At 39.7% G+C, this 10,390-nt stretch overlaps 1 protein-coding gene across 2 annotated transcripts in view; it reads left to right on the top strand.

The window, feature by feature from the left end:
* Positions 1-1,300: 1,300 nt before the first annotated feature.
* ITGA1 (integrin subunit alpha 1) overlaps positions 1,301-10,390 on the top strand; it is a 168,420-nt gene continuing 159,330 nt past the window's right edge. The window contains exon 1 of one of the 2 annotated variants that reach the window (XM_045998899.1): positions 1,301-1,997. In XM_045998899.1, coding sequence (XP_045854855.1) covers positions 1,937-1,997 — 61 coding nt within the window. In that variant the 5' untranslated portion in view covers positions 1,301-1,936. The remainder of the gene's footprint in view (positions 1,998-10,390) is intronic. The other variant, XM_045998900.1, reaches the window with a different exon arrangement.

The following is a 10,390-nucleotide window of genomic DNA, read 5'->3' as shown; positions in this document are numbered from 1 at the left end:
CTGTGATCCAACATGAAATTTTTCTAGAGATTTATTTGCGCAATTTTGAAAATAGGACTAAGAAAGAAAAATATGAAAGCTGGAAATGGGGGAAAAGTGTTTCAAATATATGTATTAGGTAGTTAATCATTTCGTACATAAATTAGAAGAGGAATTCCTCAGCTCTGATGGGTCACATTACTGAGATTTGATGGCCTTGAACCTCTCAGAGTTGCCCGTCCTGTTTTTGATCTTCATTACATTTCTTTACCTTTTATCTTTTCTAGCCTTTGCTCCTGGAATCTTCTGTTTGGTGGCAATCTATTCAATCATCCCTGTGGGCTTCTCCCTTCCCTTCTCTTGGGTTACCTATCCTATATCACCTGTATTGTGTTCTAGGCAGAGTCTTCCTTTGGGTGGCAGTCTTGTCCTGCCTAGCCCTAGTCCTGCTAGCTAGAGATGATTAGTTGTTGCTTTGAACTGAACTGAATTGAATACATACGATTCCCTCCACCACCTGTAAACACAAATCCACTCAACCAGTCCTTCCCTTTCTTAGAAATTCTCAAAACCATTAAGACACAGCTGCTTTAAACAAAAAACAGCAAGTGAAGCTAACCTGTGAATGTAGCTCTTGACTCAGGGAGGTTGGACAACTCATTCAACAAGGAAGGGAAGCAATGCAAAGTCTTAAGCGCCTTTTCTGACCTGAGTCTCTGGGGGTGGGGTAACAATCTCCAACATTTTGACCTGTCAACTTAACTTCCCAATTTTCAGTTCCCTAGAGAGTGGGAGTGGAAGAGGTAGGAGTAACATGAACATGATTTAATGCACTCTTACTTATAAAAGTCTGTAACAAGAAGAAATAAAACAGTGCCCTGAGTTCTTTATTAGATTCAATTCCCAGTGTACAAACATCCTAATGCAACTTAAACAAAAGAGCCCACACACATAATCATTTCCAAAGACTGTTTTCCTCCCTTCTTTAACCTCCCTCTTCCCTCTTGCATTTATTTTTCTCCCTTTCTTTTTTTCTTTTCTCCCATTCTGGTTTTTCTCCTTTTCTCTCACTTAGGGTCTCCCCAAAGAAAAGTTTAGCTGCAACCACCGTTTAACCACAAATCACCATAAACGAAGCAAACTCTTCATAAACGAAAGCAAAACCCTCTGTGGGGGGCGTGTCTGAATGGACGCCCCCTCTACACAGACACACACACACACACACACTCTCTCTCTCTCTCTCTCTGTCTCTCTCTCTCTCTCTCACTCACTCTTAGTGCCAGAAAACAGCTCGCAAAGTCCAAGTGTCCGCAGGAAAGGGAGGTGGGGATACCAAAGTGCTCACTTTCAGAGACAATCTAATTCCTTCTGCGCAATTTAACCCCAGGAAAGTAGCCTCCCCCTAAGGGCCAAGGAGTCCAGGCACTTGAAAGTGCCCTCCCTGCCCCGACTGAGGGAGAGGGAAGGGGTGTGAAGGCGGGGCCACTGGACGGGCGACACCCTCCTGAAGGTCCAGCGGTCGTCGGCTTTCCTGCCACCTTAGGGAGCTGGCACGGAGAGCGCCATCGCCCTCTCCATGGAAGGCAGATGTCCCTTTAAGGTTTGCTTTGCAGCCCGTGGACTTTAGCCTAAACACGAGCCCGCGAAGCTGGCTTTATTTGTCCATGTCTCGGACACAGCCTGGGAGGCTGCCAGGAGGATTTCAGAGAACCAGCGCGCGAAGGGGCGGGAGATGGGGCAGTACGTCTGGGATATGAAAAGCGTGGAGAGGATCTAGAGGCAGTCGTCGAAAACACAGGAAATTCACTCTTCGGCTTCTGGGCGCCGCGACTGACCGGGGCCGGAGACTGAGACCTAAGGCGGCAGAGTGGCCCAGAACGCGCGGCTCCGTGCTGCGTCCTGCCGCGTGTTGCCCTCCGATCCAGCGCGTCCTCCGGGCTCTGCGGGCTCCCGGGTCATGGCCCCCCGACGCCAAGCCAGCCCAGGTGTCGCTGTCGCCTGCTGCTGGCTCCTCACCGGTAAGCGACCCTGTTTTTCTCTGAACGTCTGCGTGCCGGGCTCTGGGCTCCTTGTGGGTAGGGAGACCAAGAGCTCTCGCGCAGAGAGACGGAGGGAGCGCTGGGGCACTTAGGGACCTTCCAGGTAGTCTGGGCTGCGTTTTGTTTCGGATACTAGTTTTGATGTGTTTCAAATACTAGTTTTGATGTGTTTCAAAACCTTCCCCCTCAATAGAAGGAGGGAGATTGTGCTGGAAACTTTACAAGGTAGAAGTGAGTTTACAATTAAAGTTGTCTTGACAGTTTACATTGTATTTTAGGACTTTGCTGAATGGCATTACCCCACCTACCTACTTCTCTACCTTTCTTTCTTTCTCTGTCTCTCTCTCTCTTTTTATTTTTTGGAGGAAGGTAACTAGGGGGCGCCGGATTTATATGCAAAGTTCCTACCTTTAGGTCACTCAAGAGTGGGCATTATTGCATTTTCTTGCTGTCATGTATTCCAGATCTTTTCGACTACAGAATGAGGAAAGAAAGGAAAGCAAGGCAAAATTCTTCTTGTCCTGAAATGATGTTTCTGTATAAGGAGGAGGAACACTTTGAAATTGAGAAAGGGATAGTCACAGAGCAGATTTATTTTTTTAAATGCAAAATACAGTATTGTTACTTGTGTATAAAAGGCATTTTTAAGGAGGGACTTTGAAAAAAAAACACTGGAAATGCAAAGTTATATCCAATTTAGAAAAAAGGTTGAATCGTAGCATTTTCTAAGATTTTCCAAGTGATTAGCCCATGGCCAGATTTTACCAGATACTGAGGGGGGAAAGTTGTAATGGTGAAAGAAAAAGGCAGATTGGTGAAGCTTTGTGTGAAAGTAACATGATTAATGGTTAGGTTAATGATTGAGTTTAGCATATCATCAACATTCAATATTCAGCGTCCTTACTGCTGGCATGCTTACTGGTATTAGTTAATTTATCATTTTTCCATTAAAAACAGGGGTGATCCTGATTTAGATGCCCAAGCATTATTAAGTTTTATGAGGATCCCTGAGAAATGGATTATTTGCAGCAAAACATTTTTTTCACAGTGAGGTGGTATTAACAGAGTTAATTAGGAGCTATTGACTTTTCATCCAGACATTTTCCACTACTCAGGAAGTGTCCGGTAATCCAAACAGTAGTAACTTCTGAACAGCTTTATAGCCAGTGAATGGTTTAACTTACAAGCTGCTGTCCCTGCCCTTTATACTTATTTGACCTATGGTGCCTCTTCTGCTCAAACTTTTTGGAGGGCGTTCGCATTTTGTTGTCGTTGTACAAAATCTGAAGTTTTCTAACTATTCAAGTTGTACCTTTTGCATTTTACCAAGTAAGCAGTCACTATGCAGAAAGGATCAAAGGCAGTTTGCACATCCTCTAAAAAGGACAAGAATGAAACTTTATAAAATTTAATTCTCTTTTTTGTGTGTATATGTGTGTGTATTACTCAGTCAAACTAAAATTTAGAATTTATTGCATCAGAATCAATAGGTTCCTCATATGTGCTATATTTATGCCCATTTCACAACACAAGGATCTGAAATTTGACTTCTTCCTCTCCTTTGCGGGTTTGTCAGTCAGTCATAATATTGTCAGCTTTCCTGGAAACTCCTAAATTCATAGAATCTACACCTAACCTGTGGTCTCATCACCATACCTGCCCATGCACAGTACTGTAGAGAGCTCTTCTTGTTGCAAATCTGTACCCAACTTCTAATTTATCTTCTTAATAACTAATTTTCATTATATATTAGTCTTTGTAGTAAAACAAACAAACAAAAACACTTCCATGGTTCTTTATTGTTTTCAGATGAAATCCAGAATTCTCTACTGACCACTCAGTGTTTGCCCTAATCCAGCACCCTCTCTCTCCCACTATACCTATATCCGTTTCCTATTTCTATTGTATCAAATTGCTATAGATTTATTGACTTAAAAAAGACAAATATATTATGTGACAGTTATGTAAGTTAGAAGTATCACTGGGCTAAAATCAGAGTGTGGACAGAGCTGTGTGTCTTCTGAAGCCTGTATCAGGGAGAATCCATTGCCTTGCCTTTTTCAAGCTTCTAGAGGCCACCTGCATACCTTAGCTTGTGGCTCCATCCTCCATCTTCAAAGCCAGTAGAATAGCATTTTCACATCCTTCCCTCTGACTCTGCTTCATCATCCAGTTCCTTCTCTGACTCTGACCCTTTGCCTCTTTCTAAAAAGGATCCTTCTAATTACATTGGACCCATTTGGATAAACCAGGATGAGCTCCTAGTCTTAAAAGCCTTAATTTAATCATATGTGCCAAGTCCCTTTTGCCATATGTTAACATATTCACAGGTTCTAGGGATTAGGACATGAACATCTTCAGGAGAGCATTTTTCTGCCTATCAAAACCCTGAAATGTAAACTTTGCATGAGAGCCAGTTACATTTCCTTATTTTCTACATAATCTTCATGCTCATTTTGCCACTGTGGCTATGGTCTTGTTGTTTTATATATCTAGAAAAGAACTCCAACCTTCCTTCCCACACCCCCTGCCATCTAAACGAACTCTCTCCAGACTTCAAACCTGGGTTTATATCACGACAACAAATCACCATGCTAATAAACTTCCCATTGGGTTAAAAACTGTCTTGTATTAGCTTTTAACAGTATTATAAAATGATCTGTCCACAGATTATTATTTTATGTATGTCAAAGTCCTAGCAAAAAACTAGTGACACATATAAAGCATTTAACTAAAGAAAGTTTAATAAAGGACCGTTTGCAGAGGCAGTTAAAGAACTGACAAATGATGGTAGAGCACCTAAGGACAAACAATAGTGAGAGGAAAGCATATGAAACAACACTGGGAAGAGAAGCCACTATCACTCTTAGGACTGAGGAGGAAGTAGTGTTACGTAGGCTGTGAACTCGAGCTATGGGAGAGGGGCCTTGGTGGGAGCTGGGGCATAGGAAGATGAATGCAGCTAGAGCCACAATCGAAGCCCAGCCAGAAGGGAGCAGAAGAAATAAATACCCGCTTCTTTTCCTCCCACCCTCTAAAGTCTTGCCCAACCCTCTCATTGGCCAAGTCCAAATGACAAAATCAAATATCCTGGGGAATAGGGTCAGGACATACAATAACAGAGAAAAACTAACACAATGCTGAATGGCACATATTTATTGGGAACATATTATGAGTGAGGCCTTATGTCAAAAACTTTGCATGTATTATTTCACTTTAATCTCAAAAAAAATTTTAGAACTATTATCCGTATATTAGAGATGAAGAAATCAAAATGCTAAGAGATTAATTTGTCCACAGCCCCACGACTCATAAGTGGCAAGGCCTGCACTCAGCTTACTCTCTGATCTCAAATCTCATGCTGTGAAATAATATGCCATACAGGCTATCAAAATGCAAGTCCATTTCCTTCTTGCTCAACCCTCAGAATGTCAAAGCCAAGCGTAACTGTCTATGAGACTTTAAAAAGGACCTAATTAATGTTGTGAATCTGATATTTTCATGACTTTTAGGTATATCATGAAATTAGATGTCCCACCCTATATTAATTGTAACTCAAATAACTATCTCTGGATATTAAGAATATATAGAATGACCCCAATTAAGTAATATGTCTCTTCTTGATAGAAACATTTTAGTTAGCCTAAAAGCAAGGTGTCTTCCTCTGTAAATTTTTTCAGTTAAGATTTTCTATTCAAAATGAAGTCCAGTGAGGTGATGGCTGAATATGGAAGTCAGATACTTACCCATAGCAAAGAAATGACCTCCAATGGAACACAATGGACTGTCAGCAATTACTGAAGAAGGTGAAGCTCTTTAGTCATTATGATGTCTGTAAAGGTAGCAGTAAATAGGCATGGAGAGTAGCAATGAAATATATATGTTTAACTAATATGCCTATTTCTCATCCCTGCTTCTGTGATGCTGTTTTAATGCATAAACTCTTGGCACAGCTTATAACTGTTGATTTTACTCCCTTAGATGGATGTTCCTCTGCCTATGTTCTTCTGAAACCTCCAACCCAAGAAACTTCCCATTAGGTTTAGAACTTGCCCCTTAAAATAATTTGTAAATCAGCTCATGTTTAAAACATATTCAGAAAATTAGGGATCAAAATGCTGTTCTTTACTTACACAATCCTTCTGTTGTATGAAACACAAAATAGTGTATTTGAATTCATGTTAAAAAAAAATTGAGATGAAAGATACTTGGAATCGATACCACAATGCTAAAATCAAAATACATTGCCTATCCAAAGTGGTCTGTGGCTAGAGAATTGTATTCACTCTCAAACAAGTACAGAAGAGTATCAAGAGATGTAAATGAGCTAAATATATTCCTATCAAGTTTACAGAGTTTCTTTTCCCTCTTCTGTTGTGCCAGCTCCTCTGAAGGCTCCAGGCCTTTGCATAAGCAATTGCTCACACTGCTTGCTTACACTCAAGTCCCCACATGAACATTATCTCCAAGAAAGTCACTAGGATAAATTCGTCCTCCTGCCCCAGAAACATGTAAGCCCTAGCGTCTTTGCTTCTATACTACAACACATGATATGGTTAATTAAATATCTAACTGTCTGTCTTCCCAGCTTGCTATGTGCTCTGTGAGGGTAGAGTTTATTATTCTTAGTGTTTAAGAATAACAGGCACTTGAAAAGGTGTTACTGAATGAGTCTCAAAAGATAGACTAAAGACAAACTCATAAATACTTAAGAGATTGGACTGTCTCTTCTAACAGTATCCTCACCTAGAATATGCATGAGTGTGTGTGTGTGTGTGTGTGTGTGTGTGTGTGTGTGATGACCCCAGTTAAGTTATATGTCTCTCCTTGCTAGAAACAATTTAGTTAGCCTAAAAGCAAGGTGTCTTCCTTTGTAAATTCTTTCCGTTAAGATTTTTTATTCAAAATGAAGTATGTATATATATGTATATATCTATACACATATGTGTATATACATATGTGTATACACACACATATACATATATGTATATATATCTACACACACACACACACACACACACATACAGCCCCATGTTTATATCTAATTGAATGAAAGACACCATCAAGGGGCACCTGGATGGCTCAGTGGGTTAAGCCTCTGCCTTCAGTTCTGGTCATGATCTCAGGGTCCTGGGATGGAGCCCCACATCTGGCTCTCTGCTCAGTGGGGAGCCTCCTTCCCCCTCTCTCTCTGCCTGCCTCTCTGCCTACTTGTGATCTCTCTCTGTGTCAAATAAATAAATAAATAAAATCTTAAAAAAAAAAGACACCATCAATTGAAAAAATGCATCATTATTTTATTCACTACTAAGGAAAGAAAGTGCTGCCAATCCAATTATAATTATTAGATTGTTAAATAACTCCCAGTTTCAGAGATATTGAAAGGTGGGAAAATGTGCATTTGAAAACTACAGACATAACATACAGTAAATCTACATAGTAATTTTCTATTAAATTTCTTTGTATTTTTAAAAACTGCATCATAAAATTCCAAACACTCCTAGATACAAATGACACTCTTTCTGGAAAAATGATATGAACCTTGTTCCTCTTCTTAGTTTTTTTTCTATCTGCTACAGGGGATAATTGCTTCTCTATCATCAGCAGCCTCACCAAATCCCAGAAATGAGCTTCATCTGAACACTCTGCCTCAGCAGAAATGTGACAATAAAGTAATCAAAAATGTTCTAGTTGCACAGGATCAATGACTAGTTTTGGCAAATGCTAAATTTCTGTCATAAATGGTGATTAGTGCTAGAGCTATACACATATGAAGGTACCTAATTTTTATCTAAAGTCTTCTATAATTTAAAAGGAAGATGAAAAAGTCAACTAAGTCTTAAAGGAGATTAAAATATATGCACTGGTTGGTATTAAGAATTCACTTTATGTGCAAAAACATTAATATTGTTTTATCCAAATAGTAGATCTCTATAAAAAACAAAAACCAAAAATTGTCCCTTTCCCCCTTTTGCCTGAGTTAGCTGAATATTTCTCCCAACTGTACACTTAGCTTTGCTTGTGGTGGTCACATGGGCATCTTTGAACAACCTGAGGTTAGCACATTGCCTTTACATAAACGACTGCATTTATTATTAGATATTCATAATCAGAGCTCTGACTTATTCTGCAAAGGCCATTTTCTAAACAGGCACAATAAAACTGTCATTATACATTAGTTACAACATTTTCAGCTCTTCTCCTCAGTAAGATGTGTTTGAAATAATCATTTTCTTACCCAAGCATGGGTATCTCAAAAATTGAAATAGGTTTTTAGAAACTAAGAGTAATCTTCTCTTTAAAATTCTAGTAACATTATAAAACACAATGTTTTCTTAATTTTAAGATGCCAGTGATAGATAAGTTAAAAATTCTGCATTAAAGGAGAACTAACAAATATGCATCCTTTCATATGATGACTACGTTTATATAACAATTGCTGTGCTGGGTTTCAGAAACATAGACAAAAGGTAGGCTCACAGTCTGAAAAAGGGATAGACAAGCAAAGAAGCAATGATGGGAGGAGCCTCCAAGGTGCTCTAAGCAGAGGAAGAAAAAGATTAGTATATGTTGCAGGAAAGTTAAGTCTTGCAAAAAAAAAAAAAAAATACTAGGAACAAGAACATTTATACAGCCCTTACTGCACTAAGCCTAGGGTATTCAAACAAGATTTCCATTCTTCAGGAGCTCATAATTCCTGCTGCTGTGATACAAACCATTTCTAACATACCACTATAATAGCAACAAGAACTGTAATCTAATTCACCAACAAGGTACATGAATTCATGTACTAGGGCTGACCTAAGTTTTCCCTGGAGAAGAGATAATAGTATAAATTAATGGTACCCAACAGATTATCCATCGGTCAACCTTACTGAACCATTTATTTTTCTAAAACTGAATAATTATGATCATGTCAGTGTGAGCCCTTGCCCCTTGCTTTGTCTGATCCAGCTTTCTAGCTTCAGGTCAGGCATTCTTAGAGATATACCACAGTATCTCACATGTTTGTAGAACTCTACAGTTTACAAAGTATCATAATCTCATTAGAACCTTATAAGGGTTATCAAATGAGAGAGGCAGCATCAAAAACCTGATTTACAATTTAGAATGAAAGCTTCAGGTTTGTAGCTGTTAGGGGACCTAACTAAAGATGCTATAATCTGCTGGAAAGATCATGACTCATGTCTGCTGACTCTTGCTGTGAAAGTATTAAACTTCGTATTGATCTTTTGCCACTGTAATGGCCCTTAGGAAGAATAAAACTCTTGAAAACATTTATTTTTCTGTAATTCATTTTCTTACTACAAAATGAGGATAACAAATATTTACAGAAGAGGATTAGAAGAGTATAGGAAAGGACCTGGTGAATATTCAATAAATAATAGCTCTTCAAGAAAAACTTAACACTTACTAAGATCCTACTGTATGCCTGCCACTGTGATTCTGTGGTTTTTCATCTTTATCAGACTTTGAAGAGAAGTAAATTGTACTTAGGTGATCAAGGAGCAACTCAAAGTATTTCTCTCTCCTGGTTCGGAAATGTCCTTTGGAGAGGCAAGCCATCTTCATATTTTAGTGCAATCAGTTCCTTACTCAAAGGTGCTGGGTCTTCTTGGAAGTGGAAGAAGGTGGTCAGAGTTAGAAACATTAGGAGGGCATTCAATATGATGGAAGGTGTGAAAGGAATAGGAAAAGGAGGTAAAGAGAGAGGGAGGGAGAGAAGTCACACAACAAACAATGGCTCTAATTTGTATTAGCACTTTAGAAGGGATTTTTGTGTCTCCTGAGAATCTCTGAGGAAGATAATTGAGGCGTCAGTGTCAAGGCTTGTGGCAAAGTCAGATTCCTTCCTTTCATCCTGGTCTCACCAGTTCTGGGTGGTAATATTCCCTTTCAGTGCCATATGCAAGTAAGAAAGAGAATGAGAAGATATGTGGGTAGGACTACTCTGTTCACCTCCTCTTGTTTTTGTTGTTGTTGTTGTTTTGTTTGTTTTAAGATTTTATTTAAGAGAGAGCAAGAGATCCAGCTCAGGAGCAGGAGCCAAGGGGGAGGGGCAGAGGAAGAGAGAGAAGCAGACTCCCCACTGAGCACGTGGAGCCTGCTGGGGCTCAATCCCAGGACGCTAGAGATTGTGACCTGAGCTGAAGTCAGATGCTTAACCCACTGAGACACCCAGGCACTCCTCCCATCTCATTTTAACTCTCAGGGAAATTCTGGTGGGCTTTTTCTATTTCTTTTTTTTTTTTTTCCCATTTTATTTATTTTTTCAGCGTAACAGTATTCATTCTTTTTGCACAACACCCAGTGCTCCATGCAAAACGTGCCCTCCCCATTACCCACCACCTGTTCCCCCAACCTCCCACCCC

The sequence above is a fragment of the Meles meles genome, chromosome 3 (genome assembly GCF_922984935.1).
Source record: "Meles meles chromosome 3, mMelMel3.1 paternal haplotype, whole genome shotgun sequence".
In the NCBI taxonomy this organism is placed as follows: Eukaryota; Metazoa; Chordata; class Mammalia; order Carnivora; family Mustelidae; genus Meles; species Meles meles.
This window is presented reverse-complemented; position numbering and strand designations above follow the sequence as displayed.